This window comes from Geotrypetes seraphini, chromosome 7 (genome assembly GCF_902459505.1).
Source record: "Geotrypetes seraphini chromosome 7, aGeoSer1.1, whole genome shotgun sequence".
NCBI classification, from domain to species: Eukaryota; Metazoa; Chordata; class Amphibia; order Gymnophiona; family Dermophiidae; genus Geotrypetes; species Geotrypetes seraphini.
This window is the reverse complement of record NC_047090.1, coordinates 98,912,119-98,938,582: the sequence shown is the minus strand read 5'-3', so window position 1 is coordinate 98,938,582 and position 26,464 is coordinate 98,912,119. Positions and strand designations below refer to the sequence as shown.

General features: G+C 42.0%; 1 protein-coding gene across 3 annotated transcripts in view; it reads right to left on the bottom strand.

The window, feature by feature from the left end:
• PLEK2 (pleckstrin 2) overlaps positions 1 to 26,464 on the bottom strand; it is a 38,012-nt gene that overhangs the window by 3,045 nt on the left and 8,503 nt on the right. The window contains exons 2-8 of one of the 3 annotated variants that reach the window (XM_033952336.1): positions 22,593 to 22,760; positions 20,176 to 20,357; positions 15,863 to 15,954; positions 13,076 to 13,263; positions 9,089 to 9,190; positions 4,627 to 4,710; positions 1,344 to 1,422 (exon numbers count right to left, since the gene is read on the bottom strand). In XM_033952336.1, the coding sequence (XP_033808227.1) occupies positions 1,344 to 1,422; positions 4,627 to 4,710; positions 9,089 to 9,190; positions 13,076 to 13,263; positions 15,863 to 15,954; positions 20,176 to 20,357; positions 22,593 to 22,760 (895 nt within the window). Of the gene's footprint in view, positions 1 to 1,343; positions 1,423 to 4,626; positions 4,711 to 8,309; positions 8,531 to 9,088; positions 9,191 to 13,075; positions 13,264 to 15,862; positions 15,955 to 20,175; positions 20,358 to 22,592; positions 22,761 to 26,464 lie in introns of those variants that run through there. The other 2 variants (XM_033952338.1, XM_033952337.1) reach the window with 2 other exon arrangements.

The following is a 26,464-nucleotide window of genomic DNA, read 5'->3' as shown; positions in this document are numbered from 1 at the left end:
GAATAGCGATCCTTGAGCATGTGTAGACCATCTGTAGATGGTCTGCGCATGCGCTGGCCCTCTGTGCTCGGCAGAGCAAGGAAATTTCTCTTTTTTTTCTTCCCAAGCCCGTGATTTTAACCCGCTTTAAGCCTGCGGGTTAAAACCACGGGTTTGCACTGTGGGGAAGGGTGGGAGAGTCGGGGCAGCAGGAGAGATTTGGGAAAGGCGGGAGAGATTCAGAGCAGGTGACAGAGATTCGGGGCAGACGGGAGAGATTCGGGGCAGGCTGGAGAGATTTGGGGCAGACAGGAGAGATTCAGGGCAGACGGGAAAGATTTGGAGCAGGCTGGAGAGATTCGGGGCAGGCGACAGAGATTTGGGGCAGACAGGAGAAATTCAGGGCAGGTAGGAGAGATTTGGGGCAAGTGGGAGAGATTCGGGGTAGGTGGGAGAGATTCGGGGCAGGCGGGAGAGATTCGGGGCAGACAGGAGAGATTCGGGGCAGACGAGAGAGATTCGGGGCAGGCGGGAGAGATTCGGGGCAGGCGACAGAGATTTGGGGCAGGTGTGAGAGATTCGGGGCAGACAGGAGAGATACGGGGCAGACGAGAGAGATTCAGGGCAGGCGGGAGAGATTCGGGGCAGGCGAGAGAGATTCGGGGCAGGCGGGAGAGATTCGGGGCAGGCGACAGAGATTTGGGGCAGACAGGAGAGATTCGGGGCAGGTGGGAGAGACTCGGGGCAGGCTGGAGAGATTCGGGGCAGGCAGGAGAGATTTGCGGCTGGCAGAGGAGATTGGGGCTACAGGAATTCAGGGCAGAGAACAGAAAAACAGGGCAGAGAGCAGGGCGGCAGAACGCAGGGCAGTCGGAAAGGACCTGAGCAACTGATCCTCAGCAGTCGCTTGTTTGTGATCGGCCAGCCCAGTCAATGTTGCAGGGTTTTTGTTAGTGAATCGCTGCCTGCCTACATCCGTTCCCCCTCATTTGCATGCGCGGATCGGAGGATGATCAGGATAGAGGTTAGTAAATCAGGTCGGAGGGAAATCGGGTCGCAAAGGGGTCACAAACCGATTGGTACATGATTGGTTTGCTTAGTGAATCTAGCCCTTAGTACATGGGGAAAGTTTCTCAAAAGGATGCACTAAGACCATTTCTTCCCACAGTTCAGTAAAAGGGCCTCTAAGTTTGTGTCTGAGGCAGTGGAGGGTTGAGTGACTTGCTCAAAATCACAAGGAGGCACAAAGAGATCTGAACCCAGCTTCCCTGGTTCTCAGCTTCTATTCTTACCATTAGGCTATTCCTCCCCTCCTGCTTTATTAAGATATGAGCAGAAAAATATATATCACAAGTTCTTCTTACCAAACGGAACACCATTATCTTCCAGAGCAGAAATGAGGCAACCTCGGAGAGAGAAGCCACCAACTGGCCTATTCTCATCCTATGAAGACAATCAGAAAATGTTTATCATTAGACTACTGCATAGTTTGTGCATTTCTACAAAGTAATAATTTTTCCCTTTCCAATTAACATTTGACAATGAAACTGCTGCAGGACTCAAACAACAAGGCCTGCATTCTGTGACGCTGGAACTGCTGCTTCCATGGCACATCTCACCATGAATATCATCCCTTCCCATCAAGTTTTATTAAAAATTTGATCAAACGCTTGTATGAAATTTCTAAGCGATTAACAATAAAAATATGACATATCGTTACATTCAGACAATAAATATAGACAACGGACGGACTTGAGAGGGAGGATGGAAGGGTAGAATTATAATTTTTCAAGAAAAGAACATAGAAGGGCTAAAACATTAGGGAGGGATTAATGCTGTTTAAGATACCATTGAGTTTGGAGGTGGCAGGGCAGAGGTTACGGAGATTGGATCAGTCTGTCAGAATTGAACTTTTTATTAGTCAAAAGCGTCAACATACATAAAGCTTTTAAGGGCTCCTTTAAATCTCTCCAGGGTAGTTTCTTCTTACATTACATTACATTAGGGATTTCTATTCTGCCATTACCTTGCGGTTCAAGGCGGATTACAAATGGATTGTCTGGAGATTAGAAGTATTTAGGGCAGGGGTAGGGAACTCTGGTCCTCGAGAGCCATATTCCAGTCGGGTTTTCAGGATTTCCCCAATGAATATGCATGAGATCTATGTGCATGCACTGCTTTCAATGCATATTCATTGGGGAAATCCTGAAAACCCGACTGGAATACGGCTCTCGAGGACCGGAGTGCCCTACCTCTGATTTAGGGAGTAGTTTGTACATTTCTTTGAGTTGCTAAGGATTAAATCTGAGTTGTCATGATATTGGAAGTACATATGTAGTAGTTGCAGGTGATGCTTGGGACATTTCTGATTGTGTTAATTCGGTTTTATGTTTTTTTGAATAGAAGGGTTTTTATTTCTTTTTTTAAGGTTTTGTAGTCTGTGGTTGTGGTCAGTAGGATGTAGAGTTGTGGGTCTAGTGTTGCAGCTCGAGTGGCTAGAAGGTTGTCGTACAGTTTTTTTCTTTTGACATTTTTGGTTGGAGGGTGTATGAATGGTGCATGGGTTCTCCTATGTCTGGATGAGGTGGATTGAACTAGTCGATTGTTCCAATAGGCTGGGCTGTCTCCGTTTATTGCTTTAAATAGTAGGCAGTAAAATTTGAAGTGTATTCTCTCAAATGAGATGGTAAATAATTCCATATTTGGGGCGCTGTAACCGAAAGCATTTCTGTTCGTCTTGTATTTATAATCTTCAGTGATGGAATTGAAAGAAGATGCTGATTTGTAGATTTTAGTGTCCTTGCTGTTGAATGCGGGATTAGAAGTTTATTCAGAAAAGATGGTAATTTCAACTGTTGAATTTTAAAGACTAAAAAGGCTATTTTATAAGTGATTCGATAAGAGATTGGTAGCCAGTGTGCATTTTTAATGAGTGAAGTGACGTGATCAAATTTCTGCTACTTCTGGAAGAAAATGAATTGCCTCTTCCATTAAATGTTCCTGCTCTTCCGTGCCATCCTATTAGAATCTGTAATACTGGAGTGCCAAGAAAGAGCATGCTAGTAAAGAGCTATGATGCAGCATGAAAAGGATGTGAAAAAAAAATTCACATATGTTCATATATATGGCATGAGCAGCACATGTAATGCATTTCAAGAGCCTTAAGATATTTCTTTCATAATTATTCCTGTTTACTGGAGCCATTGTCACTGACAGCATGACAACTGGAGATGCAGGTTCAAATGCTACCACCACCACTTTTCTGCGACTGAGCAGATCACTCATATGCTCTGCACTCATTTCTTATACAAGGTGCCCACAAAAACACTCCTTGATTTTAAATGGTTACAAAACTAAAATTTATTGGAATATTCTTTAACCTTTGAGGCTACAGTTTCAAGTTTTACCAAGTTTTTTTAATCAAGTTTTATTAAAAATTTGATATTCTGCCTATCAGATTTCTAAGCGGAGTACAAATAAGTCTACAATAAAAAGTAAAATCTTGGGAACATATAAGACATACTGGTACATTAAGGTAGAGGGGTAGAACTACATAGCTTATAGGAAAGAGAGACAATAATGGGAAGAACAATTGGATGGGACCCTTCTGTCAGATTCACATGGTATCTGTTGATTACATAAACTCGATGTGTGCCCCACCTGTTACTCGGCAAACATCAATGTGATAATCAAGCTCGGACCAGGCTCTCCGAAGCATATCTGGCGTGATTGCATTTACAGCTTCAGTGATGCGTTCCTGCAGATTATCCACAGTTGTGGGTAGTAGAGGTACGTACACTCTGTCTTTCACGTACCCCCAAAGGAAAAAGTCACAAACATTAATGTCCAGTGATCTCGGGGGACCACTTGAGGAACACCTGGTCATTTTGTCACGTTGCATTGTCTGACGGTTGAAAATTCTACACCAATTGCTGCTTATAACGGTGAAAGTGCAAGCGATTGTGTAAGATCTTGCTAACCATGATTTTTGGGATCTGTATTTGCTGTCATCTTATTTATAAACATATTCCAATTAGAGAATGACACGGTGACAAAATTCATCACCGTTCCCGTCCCCATGGATAACTGCGGGAAATAAACCCATGTCATTTTCTAGTGTCTATTTCATCCTCTGTCCTTCTACACCAGCATTATTCAAAGCAAAGCTTGCGGGTCAGTGGTTGTGGCCATTCATACTCTGATTCTTATGTGAGCCAAGGATAATGAAGCCATTGTGACATCACTGATGTGATTGGCTCTTAGGCACTGGTGGAATGAGGCATTATGACATCACAATATCTGCTCTGGATACCAGAGACTGTCATTCTGTAGAGTCAGTTTCAACCTCGGTCCTTCTACACCAGCATTCTTCAAAGCAAAGCTTGATTCTTCCCTCTTTCCTTAAAGAATGACATGAAGATGGTTTCCCGTGGTTATCTGCAGGGACAGGAACGTTGATGAATTTTGTCACCATGTCATTCTCTAATTCCAATAAGTTTTTATTTTGTAACCATGTAAAATCAAGGAGTGTTTTTGTGGGCACCCTGTATACAGAATAGCTTATTTACACCCAAGGTCTTTGTCACCCTGTTTTTAGAGATCTGATTTGTTTGTAAAATATGCATCAAAAGATGAGCATGTACTTACTTTTGTGGGATCATAGTAGTGCAGGAAAGCTGGATCTGCCCTCAGAACAAAACGACGCACTTTCCAGTTTTTTCTCTTATGCCCCTACATAACAGAAGATTGTATCAGTCGGTTCCATGACCCTCAAATGCTAGCAAGCACTCCTGAAACTCATCTTTCTTGTCATTCTGTATCATAAGTCACACTGCAACACTGAATTATTAAGTCACAATACCCTGAGTAGCTTAACATACTAAAGAGCCCCCCTTTCAGAAATACCACGTTCTAAAAACTTTTCATAAGTTTCAAATTTATTAAAAATTTGATATACCGACTATCATACTTCTAGGCGGTTAACATTAAAAAACGTTTTTAACAAGTATTGCACTAAAAACGGGGGAGACAAACGAGAGCCTAACAGGACTGAGATAAACGCGAGGATATTGGTGGGAATCTAGGTGTGGCTCGGTAAAAAAATATCAGATGAAATATTTTCTTATAGTAAGCCAACCGTGAAGCTGAAATTCCTGGAGGTGGAGGGGTAATGGTGGAGATATGGCCCAGATATCAGTCAATGCAATTTACAGCTGCCTTGATTTTTATCATTGTGTGTGAACTGTTTTCTCTGGCTGCCCAAAAATAACCTATAAAGCTGAAATTTTCCTCTAATATAATATTGACATATTATGAAACAGAGAGCTGGTTCAGTCCCATGTATTATAGGTCTCCTGCAGTAAAGGATTTTCACAATGGAGGGAAGTGAACTGGATAAATCAGCGGCCAATCCATGATATTCATGGTGGGATATGCCTTAACACAGAGAACAGAGACTGATGTATTTATTTTGTTCTCTTTCTTGTTATTCTTGACTGATTCATATGTTAGTATTGATTCCTGAATTGTGATTCTTTTCACTTATTTTTAAAATACTTTTTGATATAATTTTTTTCTGGTTTTTCTTTTTTTAATTTATATTTATGATGTTTTTATAATATAGATTTAGGTTTATACCTTCGTGTTTAAATTCATGCTAATGATTTTTTTTTAACAGACCCCTGATACATACGATGAGATTTTTAGAAAAATTTGATGTTGAAAAACTACTTAGGGGTCCTTTTATCAAGCTGCGGTAGGGGTTTAATGCGCATAATACTGCGTGTTAAACCGCCTGCCGCGCTAGCCACTAACATCTGCATTGAGCAGGCATTAGTTTTTTAGCCAGCCGCGGGGGGTTAGCGCATGATGAAATGTCTGATGCGCTAATCCCGCTAGCATGGCTTGATAAAAGGACCCCTTAATTTAAAAAAAAGCAATCGCATCTCGTTTACAAAATGCAAAGGCCAAAGCATTGTGTGTCCTCACTATGGGCTCCTATTACTAAGTTGTGCAAGCGGTTTCAGCGTGGGCTGCTTTGCTGCGCGCACTAGACGCTAATGCCAGCATTGAGCTGGCGTTAGTTCTTGATGCGTAGCACGGGGCGGCAATGCACCTTAGTAAAAGGAACCCTATGGCTTCCTAATGTGGGTGTAATACAAAAAGTTTTCCCTCCAATACAGAGCCTATTATCCTGACAGGGGAAAAGAGCACATATAGGTTGCGTCAATTCTGAAAGTCTAAGGGCCTGTTTTACAAAGCTGTGCTAGCGGCTGCTACGCGGTAACGGCCCCGAAGCCCATAGAGATTTAAAGGGCCACGGGGCTGTTGCCGCACGGCAACCGCTAGTGCGGCTTTGTAAAACAGGCTGTAAGTATACTTTCAAACTTGCTTATGGGTACAGAATGTTAGGGATATACATTCATTAACACACGTTCAGTTCATCTGGATGCCCTAAAATGTATTGGGCACAAAATTGATTTACATGCATTAAAAAGTTCTAATATATGTACAAAAGTTATTAAAATAAATGCATAAAGCAAATAGAAACCCTTAAACTCTGAAAAATTCTAAAATGATCCAAAAGGTTTTTGACAGTACACAATACACATTCTGATTCTATGAACAGTGCCTAACTTGATAGGCACCCAGGAAAATAGCACCTACTGCGTGCCAGTCAAAGTTAGGTGCCATTTAGAGAATCATGCCTAACTCAAATTAGGTTCTGGTAGGCATTGGTAGGCATCAGAAACTTAGGCACTGGAATAAACTCCTGGGTTACATACGACAGCAAGGGAATCTCACTTCATTTAAATGTTTGTTGGAACATCATCTTTTTTGTCAGATGAAATATGGGTGCTAAGAGAGAAGACAATATAGTGTTACAGCTTGAATGTATAAATGATACGAAGAGACAGGGGTGGCTATTTGTGGCGTGTGGGTGAGTGTTGTAGGTGAGGGTGGGATGGATTGTTTTTGATGTATATTTTATGTAGGACAATGCAGTTAAGGCAAGTTCATGCTTGCATGTATGTGTTTTGTAATGTGTGTTTTGTTTTTGGTTTTTTTTTTACTATATATGTGTTTTTGGAACCCACTTTGTATAAAGCGCGATATAAATAAAAACCATAAACCATTAGGCCAGCACCTAAAGTAAGCGCCTAACTCATTCCATGCCTAAACTCTGCCCCTAGGCAAGCCTACTTTTTGGGTAGATTGCAGTAGACGCCTTGTTGTTGATACCTACATTGCGCTTACCGAGTTGGGTGCCTATCCAAAAATTAAACTTTTAAAATTGTTTTTTAATGGTGCTCATCAATTAACAGCACCATCTGAACCAATTACAAAATTAAGTTAGGCACCTAGATCAGCTAGGCATGCTGATCTAGGCACCTACCTGTAAGCGTCTTTTGTAGAATCAGGCCCAACATGCAGATTGAGTTTGCTGAAAAGGTAGTTCAAAATGCAATATACATGCATACTTTTCTCATTCTTCCTAAGAATGCCCTGGAAGCACCTCCTTCCAATGAGTCAAAAACAGCATAAGGATTTCCAGGCACATTGAAGGAGGGCCGTTTTCAGGCAGACAATTTATATGGGGAAAATGTTTTGAAAATGTCCTTCCTGTATGTTAGTCCAGAAAAAAAAGAGGAACACAAAGTACAAACCAGACAATAGAAAAAAAAAGCACAGAGAGCTTTCAGGTAATGGACAATTAATCATATGTTTATTATAAGACCCGACACAGGCCGTGTTTCGGCATGTCTGCCTGCATCAGGGGGTCTCTACTTGTAGGTGTCTAAGCACATCCAGATTGAACTGAACAATCTGAACATGCTTAGACAAAAGATCTTTCTCATCATTCAAGCATTTTAATTTTTGTTCATATGGACCCTATGATTTGGGACCCCTGATGAAGGCTATTAGGGTCTTTTGGCTCTGCTCATTTCTACCATCTAGATACTGGCATAGACTTTTGCTGTTTCATTTAACAGACCAATATTGTAGGTTTATGTATACAAACAATGGACAAAGTCCTCACCATTGTTCAACCAAATTAAACAAAGGACTTTTAAGCACAATGGTCTCCAATGTGTATAGCACAAAACAAGCTCTCAGACGCCTGCACTGATTACTCACAATGAATTTAAATCAGCTTTGAGCAGGCAAATGGTATCTATCATTGATCTTGATGCGTTGTTTTTTGTTTTGTTTTTTATAATCTTTATTCATTTTTACATCTTACAACAAGTGTATCAATAAATTGACAATTAAGTACATCACTTGAATTTCTTTCATATTTAACAGTAATACATAAAATTTAACCCCTTCCCTCCCACCCTTGATGCGTTTTTTAATTAATTATCATTCAAATTTTGTGAACTGTTTCTTATGTATATATCATAATGTGATAACGACAGACACCAACACTTATCTTAAAACTTGAAATTTGTAAGCCGGTAGTACTGTCATGCGCGCTTGTAGCCTTATTGATGGCCCGACAGGACCCATTTTGCCAATTTATTGGCTTCTTTGGGGGTCTACGTTCCAGCTACAAGAATAAAAATGTACATGTTGGAATGACTGCTTAAAAACAGACTAAAAAGAGACAACTGACATGCAATATACGAGATTACTCACTGAACAGCTTCACTTGCATTCTTCAACAAAAATGGCGCTGGCAATTTTCGGATGCAAGCGCACATGACAGTACTACCGGCGCACAAGTTTCAAGTTTTAAGATAAGTGCTGGTGTCTGTCGTTATCACATTATGATATATACATAAGAAACAGTGAACAAAATTTGAATGATAATTAATTTAAAAAACGCATCAAGCTCAATGGAAGATACCATTTGCCTGCTCAAAGCTGATTTAAATTCATTGGGGGTGATCAGTGCAGGCGTCTGAGAGCTTGTTTTGCGCTATACTTGATCTACACATTGGAGACTACACTTCCTGGACCAAGTTACCATTCACTGCTACTACCTAGCTCGATAGCTCTATTTGGTTTTATTGACTGATTTATCTGTGAAAATAAACTTGGTTTATCCAGTCCACTTTCTCATTTGATATTGAGAAAAGGCCCTAGTCCGGACACCTGTGGTTACCTGCTTTGCTAGATAGCCTTGTTTCACGATGGTGCCACTCATTTCCACTGCATTGAGTTGGATTTCCTCTTTGAAGCTGCCTTTTTTCTTTAAACTCTCAGCCTGCAAAAAAAGAACATAGTAACATAGTAAATGATGGCAGATAATGACCCGAGTGGTCCATCCAGTCTGTCCAACCATACGTGCTCCATAAATTAATTTAGTTTAAATGGTCCTTTTTTTTTTTTTAATTCTTTATTCATTTTCAAAATTGCATTATGTGTTAAATATATTCATTCACATTAACCATAAATACATCACTTACAAAAAATCATTGGTATATTACATAAATTCTTATCCCTTCCCCTTTCCCAACCCTCCCACCCATATAATCCATTATCATATAAAACATGTAATAATAAAATTCCCCCCACCCTACACCTTAAATTGATAAATATAAGGGAAACAATTTCAATTAATCTTTTTTTATATATATTTCTGGGCCAGAAACCCAGAGCCCTGCCCAGTAGTGTGCTTAGGTTCCATCCACTGGAGTCTCCATCAAAGCTCACTCCAGCCCATCTTAAACAACCCAGCCATCGAAACCCTCCCCAGCCCGTCCTCAACTCAATGTCCATAGATGGGACATAGGCCGTGCCAGCTTGCCCAGTACTGGCCTTTGTTCCTGCCTTCTTTCAGTGTGGGCATTTGGATATACCCTAGTATCAAGCATTGCAGAAAGTGAGATTTGACACCCTAAAAAGATAATATATTGCCTTCTGAGTTTTTTCATTACACATCTGGGTTGGGATGGGCGGGAGGGTTGGGTAGTGATAGATACTGATTAACATAGATTTTGAATCTTCTTATTAAGTTGTTTAATATTGTTAATATCAATAATTGATGGAAGGAGGGCGGTTATAGTTCTGATTCTATATTTTCTGCTTGTAATAGTGTTTTCTTATAATATTTTCATGTTGTCAATTTACTGTATTACACTATTGTAATTTAATAAAATAATAAAAATTATTAATAAAAAGTGAGGCTGAAGGCAAAAGAGTGAAATTTTTCTGATGGGACATCTTTGGTATAAATTCAGAAAGCTTTAAGGTAGCATTGCTTTGCAAATGACATAGAAAAAGAGCCTTTTTTTTTTTTTTTTTGCCTTTCCCTGAAGCCTCTGAAAAGATACAGACAATGTGGAGGCACTCAGGCCCCAAGTCTATAAATGGCACCTACAACAGGCCCCGAGGAACACGGTATATAGTGCATGTCAATCATACGTTAGGCATCGTTTATAGAATTGTGCCTAGTGACGCCTAAATTGCACTTACAGTAGGCGCTGGTAGACATCCAAAACTTAGGCGCACCCTATTAATGCCAGGGTTTTCTTGGCCTAAATACTGGCGCCTAAGCCCAAAAACAGGCACCTAGATTTAAAAAAAAACAAAAAAAAAAAAACCCACATGCGCACAATCTGCCCCTAAACACCTGACAGTGGTAGACTTCTACTGATCTAGATGCCTACTATCCAATTAATTTAAGCCAATTATGAGGTGCTAATTGCTCGTTATTGGCACCCGTCAAGCTTTTTAATAATTAAATGCTGCCTTTTACAAAGCTGCGGTAGAGGTTTCTGCCACAGGCTGGCAAGGTAAATGCTCCGACGCTCGTGGAATTCCTATGCGCATCGGAGCTTTTACCTTGCTGGCCTGCAGTAGAAACCTCTCCCATGGCTTTTGATAAGGAGCCCTAAGGTAGGCGCCTGGATCAGTTAGATCTAGGCATGTGACTATTAGTCTTTTATGGAATCTGGGTCTCAGTGGCTAACATGTGTGCATAAGTTCAAAGCATACGAGTTTATACCTGTGAGTACAAGGATAAGGAAATGGGGCAGGGAAAGACGGAATTCAGAATGGTGTGCTCAGCCACTAGGATCTTCGCATACATTTCTCATACACTTGGCCACTAGGCTCTTCTCATACATTTCTCATACACTTGGCCACTAAGCTCTTCACATACATTTCTCATACACTTGGCCACTAGGCTCTTCTCATACATTTCTCATACACTTGGCCACTAGGCTCTTCTCATACATTTCTCATACACTTGGCCACTAGACTCTTCTCATACATTTCTCATACACTTGGCCACTAGGCTCTTCTCATACATTTCTCATACACTTGGCCACTAGGCTCTTCTCATACATTTCTCATACACTTGGCCATTAAGGTCCTCGCATACATTTCTCATACACTTGGCCTCTAAGCTCTTCTCATACATTTCTCATACACTTGGCCACTAGGCTCTTTGCATACATTTCTCATACACTTGGCCACTAAGCTCTTCTCATACATTTCTCATACACTTGGCCACTAGGCTCTTCGCATACATTTCTCATATACTTGGCCACTAGGCTCTTCTCATACATTTCTCATACAATTGGCCACTAAGCTCTTCGCATATATTTCTCATACACTTGGCCACTAAGCTCTTCTCATACATTTCTCATATACTTGGCCACTAGGCTCTTCGCATACATTTCTCATACACTTGGCCACTAAGCTCTTCGCATACATTTCTCATACACTTGGCCACTAAGCTCTTCTCATACATTTCTCATATACTTGGCCACTAGGCTCTTCTCATACATTTCTCATACACTTGGCCATAAGCTCTTCGCAAACATTTCTCATACACTTGGCCACTAGGCTCTTCGCATACATTTCTCATACATTTGGCCACTAAGCTCTTCTCATACATTTCTCATACACTGGGCCACTAGGCTCTTCTCATACATTTATCATACACTTGGCCACTAGGCTCTTCTCATACACTTGCCTCTTCTGAAAGCAGTGATCAGGGTACGTACATTCGCACTTAGATTCTAACGCTTGCAGCAGCATTGCCACAGGTGGGCCTGATCAGGCCTGGGCCCGTCCGCTTTCATTCCAACTCCAATACCTTTCTCAAATTTGTTTAAGAATTCTTAAAGTTGACACATACTCATTGCACCCGTCCATTTTCATCCCATGCCATCCAATAGTGGCTGGCCTCGGCTTGACTGGCAAACAGAAAAACAGCCACTTTTGCCGGTTTTTAGCAGTCTACCAGACAGACAGCATTCCCTCCCGATTCATCCATCTTGCTGCTGCAGTGGGAATCTGGTTTCCCCAAGGCAAGTGTAGGACCTCCCAGGCATAGCATGCTATCAGCTCTTCAGCATCCTTTCCTAGTGAGGTCTTAGTGGAGGTGTGATGACTTCCTGTGAGGGCAGGTCACAGTAGAGCTGTCAACACGCTGGGTCTGGCAGGTAGCATGCTGCCTTGGAGAGGCCATTTTCACATTGTCGTAGCAGGGCCAGATGGACAGGTATTTCATTACTTTGGGGGCTGGGGGGCAGAGATGAGATTAAATTTTTTTTATCTACCCAGTTTGGTCTTGGGGCCCATCCTAGATTGGCTGTTTGACTATACCCCTGAACCATTCTACAGCTATTCCTCTACATGGGGCAGTAGCATCTGAGAAACATTAGGAGCAGGTCCTTTCGTACCAGCAAATCCAATAATTGAATTGAGTGTGGAATGAATTCCAAATCCATGCATTTACGTTCAAGGAATAGAACAGTGGTAATACAGTATGAATCTAAGAAGGGTAAGGTGGATAAACAGAGAAAGCATACGACTGGAAAATATTGTTTGGAAGTTACTAGTGCTTCAGGCTGAAGCCTATCCTCCATAGTGGTAGGTTCTAGTGGACTGAAAACTCAGAAGAAAAAGGAATTGGAATGCAACCTGGTATGTAAATTTCAGCTCTGTGGGGAACAGTGGTTGCTGAACACCCCCAATGTTGGGTAACCACCTTCATTGTAGCAAGAAGAGATAACTGATGTTGTGCTTAGCATCTCCCCTCCCAAACATTTTGAAAATTGAACACCAATAACTAATAAAATAATAAATCAAACACACAAAATTTACTGAAAATGAAGTTAAAATCATCACCACTTACAAAAGCGTAAAGTGCTGTAGAATCATCCAGGAACTGTTCTGCCAGGTTCGTGTATCGGGTTGCCTCTGTGCTCCTGACACCAATAGGCTTAATGAAGTTTTCCTCCATCAACATGGACATTAAGGTCACAGCCTCAAACCTGGCAGAAACAAAGTTCCAAGAGACCAACCAGTCCACCAGTGAGGAGCCTGCAAGACAAAGAGAGACATCTGAGGGTGGGGCAATGGGAGGAGAAGGAGAGTTTCAGTTCAACCCAGCTCCCATGTTTCAAGTATACTGTGCACCGCTTGCTTCAGACCTCTAATACCTAGTTCTGGCCCTGAATGAATCTATGTTATCAGACCTTTAGGTGCACTGGCAGAAGGGACACGTCATCATGAGTCTCAATACATCCATGAACTTACATCAATTTTCCCATATGCTCAATTCATATAGCTCAAACCAAATAAAGCATATTTACTTAATAAAATAATAAATCATTTAGATTATTATAATATTTGTGAAAAGTGCTCAGTGCCCTTGTCTCCTGCACACACAAGCCGCTAAGAGAACAATGTTGGGACCATCATTTCACTTTTCTGTCCCTGTGATTGTTCACTTCCTAACTAAATACATGTCTAGTTTTTACTAAATTACAGCTACTAGCATGGATACAATGGACATTAAACATCGAAACTTAGTAGCAGCTAATAAACTTTTATTTGTTTGCTAGGGAGGAAAAATTGATGATATTTAAAGGATGTGCCACGTGTTCTTGCCTGCCTAGATGTTAAATATAAGCCTCAATTTTATTAATTTCCTAAGCTCCAGTGCTTTCAGCCATTTCATGTGGACTAGATCAGTGTTCTTCAACCACCGGTCCACGGACCAGTGCCGGTCCACAGAGCCAGCACGTGCATCAGGCCCAAAACAGTTTTCTTCAACCGCCGGTCCACGGTGCGATCGATGCGGCGTTATCTTCGAGCCAGCTCCCTCTTCCTAACTAATTCAGTACACAAAGCCACGGGCAGTGGCTCCTCCGGGCATCCTGCGCCTGAACTGGAAGCCGCCTCTCTGACATTGCAACGTCAGAGGGAAGGCTTCCAGATGAGGCACAGGACGTGCAAGGAGCAATTAGTACTATTATGGGGGCGGGGTTTGGGGTGGAGATTGGGTAGAGGTGGGCAGGGTCTGGACCACAACTTAGCCCAGTGTTCTTCAACCGCCGGTCCACGGACCGATGCCGGTCCACAGAATAATTCTTTTATTTCTGCTGGTCCATAGGTGTAAAAAGGTTGAAAAACACTGGACTAGATAACTAATAATTCATTGCCTTGGACTTTATTTTATTGAGCATTTTTATGCTATGTTTGAAAATTGATATGCTTGTATTTTTGTTATGTAATTGTAACAATTAAATTAATAATAATAATTAAAAAAAGAAACTTAGTAGCACTTATCTCTGTTTGTTGTAAGTGACATAATCTTCTTTGCTAGATGTAATTGCTACTGCTCCAACAATTTGGAACTCACTCCCTCTTTATTTAAGACTTGAACCAGACTTGCAAAAATTTAAGAATAGCTTAAAGTGTCTTCTTTTTAAAGAAGCCTTTAACTAAAAGTTTTTTTTTCTTTTTTTTTTTTGCTGGTTATTTCCTACTTTCATCACCCTTCATCAAATTAAGATCCCCTTCCCTTTTAACTTTTCTTCTGTTCTAAAATTTTTTCTCCCTCACCTTCCTAATGTACTACCCCATTTTGGTTATTTTATTTTAAAATTGTATTTTTTCTTTCTTTCCTACCGTTTCATGTGGCATGTCACCCCAGTTTGTTTTTTACTTTTTTAAAGTAGTCATTTTTAATTTTAATGTATTTGTGATTTTATTGCCTTTGTAAAACGCTTTGTAATCTGAAAAGCGTTTAATCAAATATCATAATAAACTTGAAACTTGAAACTTGAAAGCGGCCTGGCAGGATTTTTCTTTTTTCTATTCCTTTTCTTTTAAGTGAATTGTGCTTCATGAGTGCACATAAAATGAGCTGCTTGGAAGCCGGTTTCGATTTGGATTGCTCGCTCCAGCACAATTAACACTCCTCGAGGAAGCCTGTTTTGGAGAAACTTGGGTCTAAGTAGGGAAGCAGTTCATTGGGTTGGGGGGAGAGGCTGATGGCAGGAGGGAGTGGGCATCCCTCCTGCCATTAAGCACAGGTGTTCGGCGGGCAGAGGGGGTGTTCGGCCGGCCGCAGGCAGACAGAGGAGGGAGGGAGGGGGCCGATGGCAGGAGAGACCGGGCATCCCTCCTGCCATAAGTTCAGCAGGCAGTTGACAGGAGCCCTGACAGCAGTGACAGGAGGCCTGCTTCTCCTGTCACTACTGTCAGGGCTCTTCCCCAACTCAATTGCTCACTGAGCGATTGAGTCGGGGAATTTGCATGCAAATCATTTGCATGCAAAAAAGAAAGTGAATCAATCGCTGTTTCAAAATTGGCCAGAGAATTGGTATCTTTGGTGAATCTGGGCCTAAGTGAATACAATGGAACAGAAGGAATAGTTAAGGCAGCCAAATAATGTGGATTACCCTTGTGTAAAGCTTTATAAGTAAGAATCAAAATTTAAAATTTAACTTTAAATTGGATAGGGAGCCAGTGCAGATGGAATAGGAGAGATATGGCATGAACAGTACCATGCAGAGAGGCTGCTGATGGAGTCAGTGCTTGTAAAATCAGTCCTTACAAAAAGAAAGTTCCACTGGAGATTGTAGGTGTGGGGACAGGAGGGGTCAGGCTGACAAAAGCTGCCAGGCATTACCTGTAAAGCTCTCTTTGTATGTGCTGCCCTGCTCCATGTTGGTGATAGGTTTGATTCCACTGCTGCTGTCACGCATCTTGTCAATTATGTGACTGCAAAAAAAGCAGATTTTGAGTTGCACATAGGTATTTACTAAGTGCTGCCAATCCAACTGCGTAAAAGATAGGACTTATACCAAGGGATGAAACAGAAAATCATGAGATTCAGGGAACTCGAATTAAAATTCCACTGCTGCTCCTTTTAATTTTGAGCAAGTCGCTTCACCCTAACAATTGCCTCAGGTACAAACTTACCTCCCCCCCTCCTTTTGTTTTTTTGTTTTTTTTACTAAGCCACGGTTGAGGTTTCTACCACGGCCTGGAGCGCTAAATGCTAAATTTAGCCCTCCGAGCCACATTAGAAGCCTTTACTGAGGATTAGTAAGAGAGAACCTTAGATAATGAGCTCTGTGGGGAAGGGAAGTACTATATATAGTACCCGAATGTAGCTACTTTTACCTACTACTGAAAAGACTTGAGCTAAATCCATAATCCATTATGGTTATGGAATAAGGTCCCGTCACCTGTGAGATCAATAGAGGACTTGTTAGGATGCAAAAGAGCCATTAAAACTTTTTCAACATTTGAATGTTTGCTGGAAACTGTTTTTTGGTTTATTTTGGAGAAATTTTTTATTATGTTTATTTAGTTGGTTTTATTATGTTGCCTGTAAATTCAGCTATGTATGTTGCTTTTTAACCCCTTCTGAGGGGTTTAACCCCTTCAGGAGGACAGGCTAAGGGCCTGTTTTACAAAGCAGCGCTAGTGTCTGCAGCGTGGTAACGGCCCCGAAGCCCATAGAGATTTAAAGGGCTTCGGGGCTCCTGCCGTGCGGCAGCCGCTAGTGCGGCTTTGTAAAACAGGCCCTAAATCAGGGGTGTCAAAGTCCCTCCTCGAGGGCCGCAATCCAGTCGGGTTTTCAGGATTTCCCCAATGAATATGCATGAGATCTATTTGCATGCACTGTTTTCATTGTATGCTAATAGATCTCATGCATATTCATTGAGGAAATCCTGAAAATCCGACTGGATTGCGGCCCTTAAGGAGGGACATTGACACCCCTGCCCTAAATAATGGAAGAAAGATCACAAGCTCCCTTTGTCTGCCCATGTTGCTTCTCCTGTCCAGGGCCTTACATCTCATGTGTTAATTCCACATTTTCTTGTATTTTGTTACTGGTTTGGCCTCCATCACTCTATGTTTTTCCTGAATCTACTTTCTTTTAGTTTCATATCATGACTAATTCTAAGCCTCAAATTTATCACAAAACAAGCACTGGAAAAATAGAAATGCAACTGAAGATGTTACTTTTGCTAGGGTTACAAGCCTCAGATGGTGGAGCTGTGTAATCACTTCTGATTCTCTTGTAGAGGAGATTTTTTTTAACGTCACTGGCTTGAACCTGCCCTACCACTCACTAAATTCATATATTTATTTTGTTATCTTTATTGAATTATATTTTAAATAAAGTTATTTTTAAAATATAAAATTCTCTGTACTTCTTTCCTTTCAAATCGTAATAACTTTATTCTACACACACATTAACCTAGCAGCTCATTTCAAAACAGAACCGGCAGATGAATGCAAAGTCAAAATTAATAAAATCACTGGTACTTATCTTGAGAAAGTGCTCTTATGCTTAAAAGTGCTTTAGTTATTCTTTCCCTGTGGCTCCAGGAGCATGTGCCTAACATTACTATGTGGAGAAATGAAATGTTTACTTTGCTTAAATTTGAATATATGGATGTCAAGAGGGCTGTTTCAGGTCAATGGAGGAAATTTAAGGCTATCTGGGCTCCTGTTTGGGAGGGGGGTTTGGGGGGGAATAGGTTTCTTTCTGACTTTGTATGGACCTTTTAGATCTCTGTGAAGGACAAACAAGGTTGATCTTATTTTGTCATGTTTGGTTGTATTGTTGTGTTTTGTATGTTCTGCTGTTTCAATAAAGAACTTTAAAATAAAAAAAGTGCTTTAGTTGATTTTTAAAGTGCTTTTAATTTGTGTTCTATATCTATGGAGCTTAAGCTGTTGCTGGTTTTACTATTCTTAGTTCATCCTCCAGCGCAGCCAAATAACTTTGCATTCATCTGTCAGTTCTGTTATGAGTTGAGCTGCGAGGTTAATGTGTGTGTAGAATAAAGTTATTACAATTTGAAAGGAAAGAAGTAAAGAGAAAAATGTTCTGCACTGCTTCGACGATCATAGAGTTCCTATGAGCATCAGAGCAGTGCACCAGCCGGTGCTAAAAACCTCTTGTGTGGTTTGTAAAAGAATTTATTAAACACCTTTATGAAGAATTTCACCCAAGGCAGTAGAAAAAAGTGGCACTCATTTCAGAGCAGGTGCAAAACCCAACGGGAAAATTTGTTTGAATATACATTTATTCTCATTGTTAAAATGGGAAGTATACATGGAGGGGCATAATCAAAAGAAATGTTTAAGTCCAATTTGGACGTATGGTGCTAGATGCCCAAAGTCAGCAGGGGTAAAATGTCCATTCTTGAAAAATACTTCTAGAATATTTTTTTCCCTGCAAATCATCTATCTGGATGTCTAGGCTATTGATCATTCAGACCACCAGTACATCTATCTTTATACTGCATTCTCGACCAAAATTTTGTCCAAGTCCCAGAACAAGACCATTTGGATATGGGAGGGGCCAGCATTGTGATGCCACCTAGGCATGGCAATAGAGCAGTGGGGCACCTTACAGGGCACTGCTGTGAACTTTACAAAAAGGGTGCCATATAACATCTTACCAGAACTCCCTTATAGGATATGGTGACCCCCCCAAAAAAAACATCCACAAAACTCACTATACCCATCTGTCTACAGCCCCAATAGCCCCTATAGCTGCAGGTGGCACCTATATGGCAGTACAGTAGGGTTTGAGGGGCTCACAATTTCCACCATGAATGTAATGGTTAGAGTGGCTTATGGGCCTGGGTCCTCCTCTCTATGGTTCACTAGCCCACCCCCAGGCTATTTAAGAGACCTGTGTGCAGCTCTACTGGCCAATCTGGAACTTTCTTAGGTACTCACTAAGGGAGGAACCCGAGACGCCTGAGCCAATCAGGGCCTTAGGCCCTTCCCCGTGCATCACCTGAGGCTTCATACTCATCGCAGAAGGCATTGGAGAAGGACGGATTGAGCACCCCTCCTGCTCCGTTAAAGGTACGGGGAGGGAGGTGGGGAGGGGACTGGAATGGGGAGGGGGTGTCCGGGGTGGCAGGATGGAGTTGGCATCCTTCCTGCCATTTGTTTTTGGGTGGGTGGGGAGGCATTGGAGCAGAAAGGATTGAGCACCCTTCCTGCTCCATTAAAGGTACAGGGAGCAGGGGGGCACTGGAGACAGGACGACCCTCGGGTGGCAGGAGGGAGTTGGCATCCCTCCTGCAGTTTGTTTTGGGGGAGCATCAGCATGGGGGGCATCGGCATGGGCGGGCATCAGCATGGGGGGGGCATCGTCAGGGGTGGGGGGGCAGGTTAAAACCACAGGCTGGCAATGCATTTTACAGAATATATAAAAAAGAAAAAAATTCCTTTTTGTATATATTCTGCAAAAGCACATTGCCAGCCCATGGTTTTAAAGGGCAGGAGAGTCGGTAAGAAGTGAAGAGACTGGTCCTCAGCAGTCACTTCGCTTCGGATCAGCCAGCCCAATCGGTCTTCTTTATTCTGTGTAGTAAATCGCGTCCCTGCCTACTTTGCATGCATTTCCCCTCATTTGCATGCACGGATCGGAATCGGATCGGCACAGAGGCTAGTGAATCGGGTCGAAGGGAAATTGAGTCGCAAAGGGGTCGTAAACCGATCGGTACGATCAGTTTGCTTAGTGTATCTAGCCCTTAGGAAGGTTTTAAGATGTGTTAAAGTTTCAATTATGAGCTCCATACTGTATAAATTTTCAGCCCACCCAAAATAGGTTCCCTGGGAATCTCTGCATCCTAGTCATCTCAATGTGTAAATAACAGCTTTCTGAAACTGCCATATACATCTGCGGCCGCATTTGAAATGATCTCCTTAGTCCGTGACAAAATGTTGTCTTTACCCTCTCATACTACTGTCCAGCCATGCACTGACATTAGGCAACTCCACAGGCATGCTGCCCATAACAACGCCAGCTCTTAAACACCTGTTTCCTCAGCCTTTCCGGCTTCGTGTGCTGGAGTCACGCGTTCCCTGGCTTATCCTATTGCACACCTATGAGGCCCAGACGAATGAGCCAATGCATGAGAATGAAAAAGATTACCGTACTGGGATCTCCCTTCTTACTTAAGGCTGATGTTTGTGGGAAGGCTGAAGGAATGGCCTCCAGGTGACAGCTGATTGCTCTGCTCCGGACTAAGGCTCCGAATGGCTTCTGTGATGTCAGCAGCCCAGGCATCTCGGTCTTCTCTGGAGCAAGCTTCCAAGAAATATTCAGTGCAGGTTGGAGATTTCAATTTTATAACCAGCTGCATATAAGGAAAGGTAGAAGTCAAAATACAAGAGGTATAAATAAAGATTATATCTGCTATCCTTCATGGCGTCAGCAGTCCCAAGTAGGGCATGTGATTATGGGCCCTGCTTCTGTGAGATCTTGGCAGTTAAGCAGGGCTAAGTTTGGTCAGTATTTGGATGACACTCCTTAGAGAAGACTGAACAGCATCATGGAACATGGTATGGATGAGAGCGCTGTCCCTCAAAGGAGGCATTACAAACAGCAAACCCTCCTAAATACCACAGAATGTACATCTGCTGGGTGTCAGAAGCTGAGGGCAGACTAGAAATTATTGCATTTCCCTTGGCCCATGTGTTTGAGGCTTCGGAAACTTCAAAGGTCAGTTCTAGATAATAAATTGACTAGGATCAGTGGAAATCCCAACTAGTTAGAATAGTATGGCAAGAGCAATGTTGTGGATCTTAAAGGCACATCTAGGTTGTGGTTTGATTGGGAGCTAGAGGAACCATGTCTGAGACAGAGCAGTTCACCTGAACTATGTCATCCCCTGTGCTAGAATCTAGAAAAAAAATACAGAACAGATCTCCCCAGGACCCCAAAACAAAAGGGTGAGGGGGAGAGACAGCTCGAACAACAAACTACCGCACAAAATTTTATGATAGTGAACGGGAAGCCCTCAGTCACACAGCTAGCAATGGGGATTCACCCCTAATGCTCCAGCTGTCACATACATACACCCAAAGGGGTGTTATCTGTGAAACATCCCGTGTTAAATCATAAAGTGATAGCTAGTGCACAAACCAGTGTGCTAATAGTGCAAAAAACAAAGTGATAGCAACCCAATAATAATAATACTTGTTAGAGCTGTCTCTGCCCCTCATCCAGGGGTACAGGAACATCCAAAATCAACCGAGCAGGCTAGGACACGAGCTAAACAGTCTAATGGAAGTAGTTAGCTTCTCCGTAGAAAAAGAGATGTAGCCAGCTAAAGTAAAGCTCATCGGTTGATTTTGGATGTTCCTGTACCCCTGGATGAGGGGCAGAGACAGCTCTAACAAGTATTATTATTATTGAGTTGCTATCACTTTGTTTTTTGCACTATTAGCACACTGGTTTGTGCACTAGCTATCACTTTCTGATTTAACATGGGATAGCCCAGGGATGTTTCACAGATAACACCCTTTTGCGTATGTGACAGCTGGAGCATTAGAGGTGAATCCCCATTGCTAGCTGTGTGACTGAGGGCTTCTCATTCATTATCATAAAATTTTGTGCGGTAGTTTGTTGTTTGAGCTGTCTCTCCCCCTCACCCTTTTGTTTTGGGGTCCTGGGGAGATCTGTTCTCCTGTATTTTGTCTATATTCTCCCTTATTTTTGGGGTTATTCTTTGACATTCTCTAGAATCTAGAAAGACATCATTTTTAGGGGCCAGCTAGAGGGGATTAAGGTGTGCCCTTGTTGCAGTGCATGGTCATAGGTAGGTGCCCAAAGGGGAGTATCCCTTTGGAACCATGATAGTAAGAAGTAAGATCAGTAATTGGTATTTTGTAAAGCAGAGTTTCTCAACATGTGGTACACATACCCTTAGGGGTACATGAGCTGCTTGTTGGGGGTACACAGCACTGCGTGGGTCTCTCATCCCCTTCCTCCTTAATGGATGCTGCCACCACTGTCAGGGATCCCATGTCCTCCTTCCTGCCTTCCAGCTACATTCCCCCTCCATCCAAACTGACATTGGAAGGAAGCCTTCCAGGTCAGTGGGGGATCCCAGTTACTTCCTTCAGAACCATCCAGCTGGGCTGCTCCTTCCTGCCCTCCACCTAAACTGACCTGGAAGGCTTCCCTCCGATGTCCTAATCCCAACATCATATCTGATGACCCTCAATTTAATCCCCACCTTCTCAGTCTAAGCCACTTATTTAATTCTTTGTCTCTGTATCTCGACTAATCTGTAAGCTCTAAGAGGTAGGGACTGTCACATCTGGTACATTTACAAAGTTCATGTTTATATCCTATCTTGAGTTCCATAATATGTTTTGCCAGAATATACATTGAAAGAGCAATTTCTACATGAGAATTCCTTCTGTGCTGTCCATGGATTCCCACAAGATGGTGGCTACGTCTAGAGAATTTGCAAACCTATTAGAAAATCAGGGATTAACTGAGAAAATGGAGACCAAAAGTGTGGCTGGCACATGGAAAATAACACATAAAAGAATTCAGATATAGAACATAGTGAATCACATACTGGTCTGCTCTCATATTCAAGGCATGGGCAGGTAACGGTGCATCCATCCAGAAGAATCTCGCCTTTTTGGCATGAACTCTTTCTTCTCCCTCCCTCTACTTTGTAGTACGAGAGTTTGTTGGCTTGGAGAACAAACCAACGTGCCTTCCAGTTATGAACAATGTGACCCTAAAGGAACAGGAAGTTTTAGGATTGTTTAAAGGACATCTAGTGTTTCCTTATCTTTATGCCTCTTTAAGAATGTAGTTTGGCTGTCGTGTTAGACAGAAAAACCAGACAACTGTATCAATGATCATGGAAATGTTAAAACAATACAGGAACTTCAGACTTTTGAAGTTAAAATCAGACACTTTGGAATTGACAAGGAAGAAATGAACAAATATTTGAGCTTTGTATCTCATGAGCCATATAATTCTACTGCTTGTTACCTTCTGATCACTCATTACCCCCCTCTCCCCCCACCCCGTACCTTCTCCCTTTTAATGATTTACTTGTATTTTCTGGTAGTGCCCATACTGTTCTGACTTGAGAAAGAGTGTGTTAATGACCACAAGTGGCGTCAAAGCTTTTTTGTTAGTCCAATTAAAAGAAAATACCGGTACCTTATAATTTTGTTTTGTTTCCTTAAATGGGTGCTATTGCCAGTAAAAAGAGGCACTAAAAAGGCAACACATTTTCTTTTGGTACTTTTCAGAATGCTACAACAATTAATTCTTTGTCTAGTTCAGGAAATACAAGTCTGGCAGGTTATTCTACTGCTACTGGCCAACAGAAATCTCCAGGCATCTCTACCCAGTTGTGTTGAGGTCCGGTTCTATAAGAAGACTCAACTGTTGTGAAAGTGGAAATGCCTCAGCCATGACTCAATTGCATCTAGTAACACTAAAGATATGCTGAAGAACAGTGGTCTCAAACTCTAACCCTTTGCAGGGCCACATTTTGGATTTGTAGGTACTTGGAGGGTCTCCGAAAAAATGGTTAATGTCTTATTAAAGAAATGACAATTCTGCATGAGGTAAAACTCTTTATAAATCTTTCCTTTTTGCTAAGTCTTAATAATAATATTGTAATTTATAGCTAAAGAGACATATGATCAAGAAACTGTTTTATTTTACTTTTGTGATTATGCTAAACATACCGAAGGCCTCTAAATAGTACCTGGCAGGCCATGAGTTTGAGACCACTGCTGAAGAAGTAGCTGTAGCAGATGGTGCTTCATTTATTTGTCTCTCTTATATTTTCCTGAATGCTGCTTCTAATTAGAGTGTAAGCTCTTTCATGCAGGGACTGTCTCTTGCACGTTTAATGACTGTGTGTGTCTGGTAGCACTATAGAAATATTAAATAGTAGTAGTAGTACTTATGTAATCATTAAAGCAGGCTTATATGGAAACCTGAGTTACTGTGAACAGCTTTATAGAGATTAGAGAATGTCACAGGGACAAATTTTTCCCCATCCCCGCAGGAACTCAAATTTGTCCCCATGTCATTCTCTAGCTCAGATGCTACAAAAGCCATGAGAAAACTGAGAAACCAGCAGACAATTTGAGGCAAGGATCTCAAGTCAATATTCAGCCACCACAGTCAGTGTTTTTGAAATGTAAGATGCTGTAATCAAAACAAAAGCCAAAATGCTAAGCATCATTATACAGATAAAGGGCAATTCTATAGCGCAGGCCAGTGATTCCCAAACCTGTCCTTGGGGAACCCCAGCAAGTCAGATCTTCAGGATATCCACAATGAACATTCATTAGATCAGTTTACATATATTGCCTCATTGGTATGCAAATATCTTATGCATCTTCATTGTGGATATTCTGACAACCTGACTGGTTAAGATTCCCCAGTCATATCTGCATGCATTACTTGCATTTACATGCATAAATGTACATTTTTGTGCATAAATGGCAGTATGGTGCCTAAGCACCGTTCTGCAAATACCTGCTTAAAATATGCATAGATCGTATTTGCATAGGTCAGGGATGAGACTCACGGTAGGGAAGAAGATTAAGAGGATAAGCACTGTAAAAACACTAGAGCAAGCTTGGTCCCTTTTTAAGGACACAGTCACCGAGGCGCAAAATCTATATATACCACGTATCAACAAGGGATCCAAGAGGAAAAAGAACAAAGAATTGGCGTGGCTCACTGTAGAGGTGAAGGAAGCGATCAGAGACGAAAATTCAAACTGCTCTTTAGATATGTTAAAGGGAAGCAGCCGGCTAGAGAGGAGGTGGGACCGCTGAACGACGGAGACCGGAAGGGAGTTGTGAAGGAGGAGAAAGAGGTTGCGGAAAGACTTAACATGTCCTTTTCGTCTGTATTTACAAGCGAAGACACAACCAACATACCAGAACCTGAGCAAATCTTCAATGGCAATCAAGCACAAAAGTTAACATCCATGGAAGTGAGCCTTGAAGATATGTGCAGGCAGTTAGAAAAACTAAAAACTGACAAATCCCCGGGTCCGGACGGAATCCATCCAAGGGTTCTGAAGGAACTAAAGGTGGAAATAGCGGGACTACTGTAGCAAATTTGCAACCTATCCCTGAAAACAGGCGTGATCCCAGAGGATTGGAAGATAGCCAACATTACGCCCATCGTTAAAAAGGGATCAAGAGGTGACCCGGGAAACTACAGACCAGTAAGTCTGACCTTGGATCCTGGGAAAATGGCGGAAGCACTGATAAAAGAAAACATCGATGAACATTTTGAAAAAAAACGAACTTCTGATAACCAGCCAACATGGTTCCTGCAGGGAGAGATTGTGCCTAACTAACTTATTGCACTTCTTCGAGGGAATTAACAAACAGATGGACAGAGGAGACTCCATAGACATCATATACCTAGATTTCCAGAAAGCCTTTGACAAGATGACTCATGAACATCTACTCCGGAAACTGAAGAACCATGGGGTGGACGGTCAAGTGCATAGATAGATCAGAAACTGGTTAGAAGGTAAGAAACAGAGGGTAGGGGTGAAGGGCCACTACTTGGACTGGAGGAAGGTCACGAGTGGTGTTCCGCAGGGCTCGGTGCTCGGGCCGCTGCTATTTAATATATTCATAAATGATCTAGAAACAGGGATGAAGTGTGAGATAATAAAATTTGTGGACGACACCAAACTATTTAGTGGAGCTCGGACAAAGGAGGACTACGAAGAATTGCAAAGGGACTTGGATAAACTAGGAGAATGGGCGATGAGATGGCAGATGAAGTTCAACGTTGAGAAGTGTAAAGTATTGCATGTGGGAAGCAGAAACCCGAGGTACAATTACACGATGGGAGGGATGTTATTGAATGAGAGTACCCAAGAAAGGGACTTGGGGGTAATGGTGGACATGACAATGAAGCCGACGGCACAGTGCGCAGCGGCCGCTAAGAGAGCGAATAGAATGCTAGGTATAATCAAGAAGGGTATTACAACCAGAACGAAAGAAGTTATCCTGCCGCTGTATCAGGCGATGGTGCGTCCACATCTTGAATACTGCGTCCAATACTGGTCGGCCTACCTTAAAGAAGGATATGGCGTTACTTGAGAGAGTTCAGAGGAGAGCGACACGTCTGATTAAAGGATGGAAAACCTTTCATACGCTAAGAGATTGGAGAAACTGGGTCTCTTTTCCCTGGAGAAGAGGAGACTTAGAGGGGATATGATAGAGACTTACAAGATCATGAAGGGCATAGAGAGAGTAGAGAGGGACAGATTCTTCAAACTTTCAAATAATAAAAGAACAAGAGGGCATTCAGAAAAGTTGAAAGGGGACAGATTCAAAACGAATGCTAGGAAGTTCTTCTTTACCCAATGTGTGGTGGACACCTGGAATGCGCTTCCAGAGGATGTAATAGGGCAGAGTACGGTACTAGGGTTTA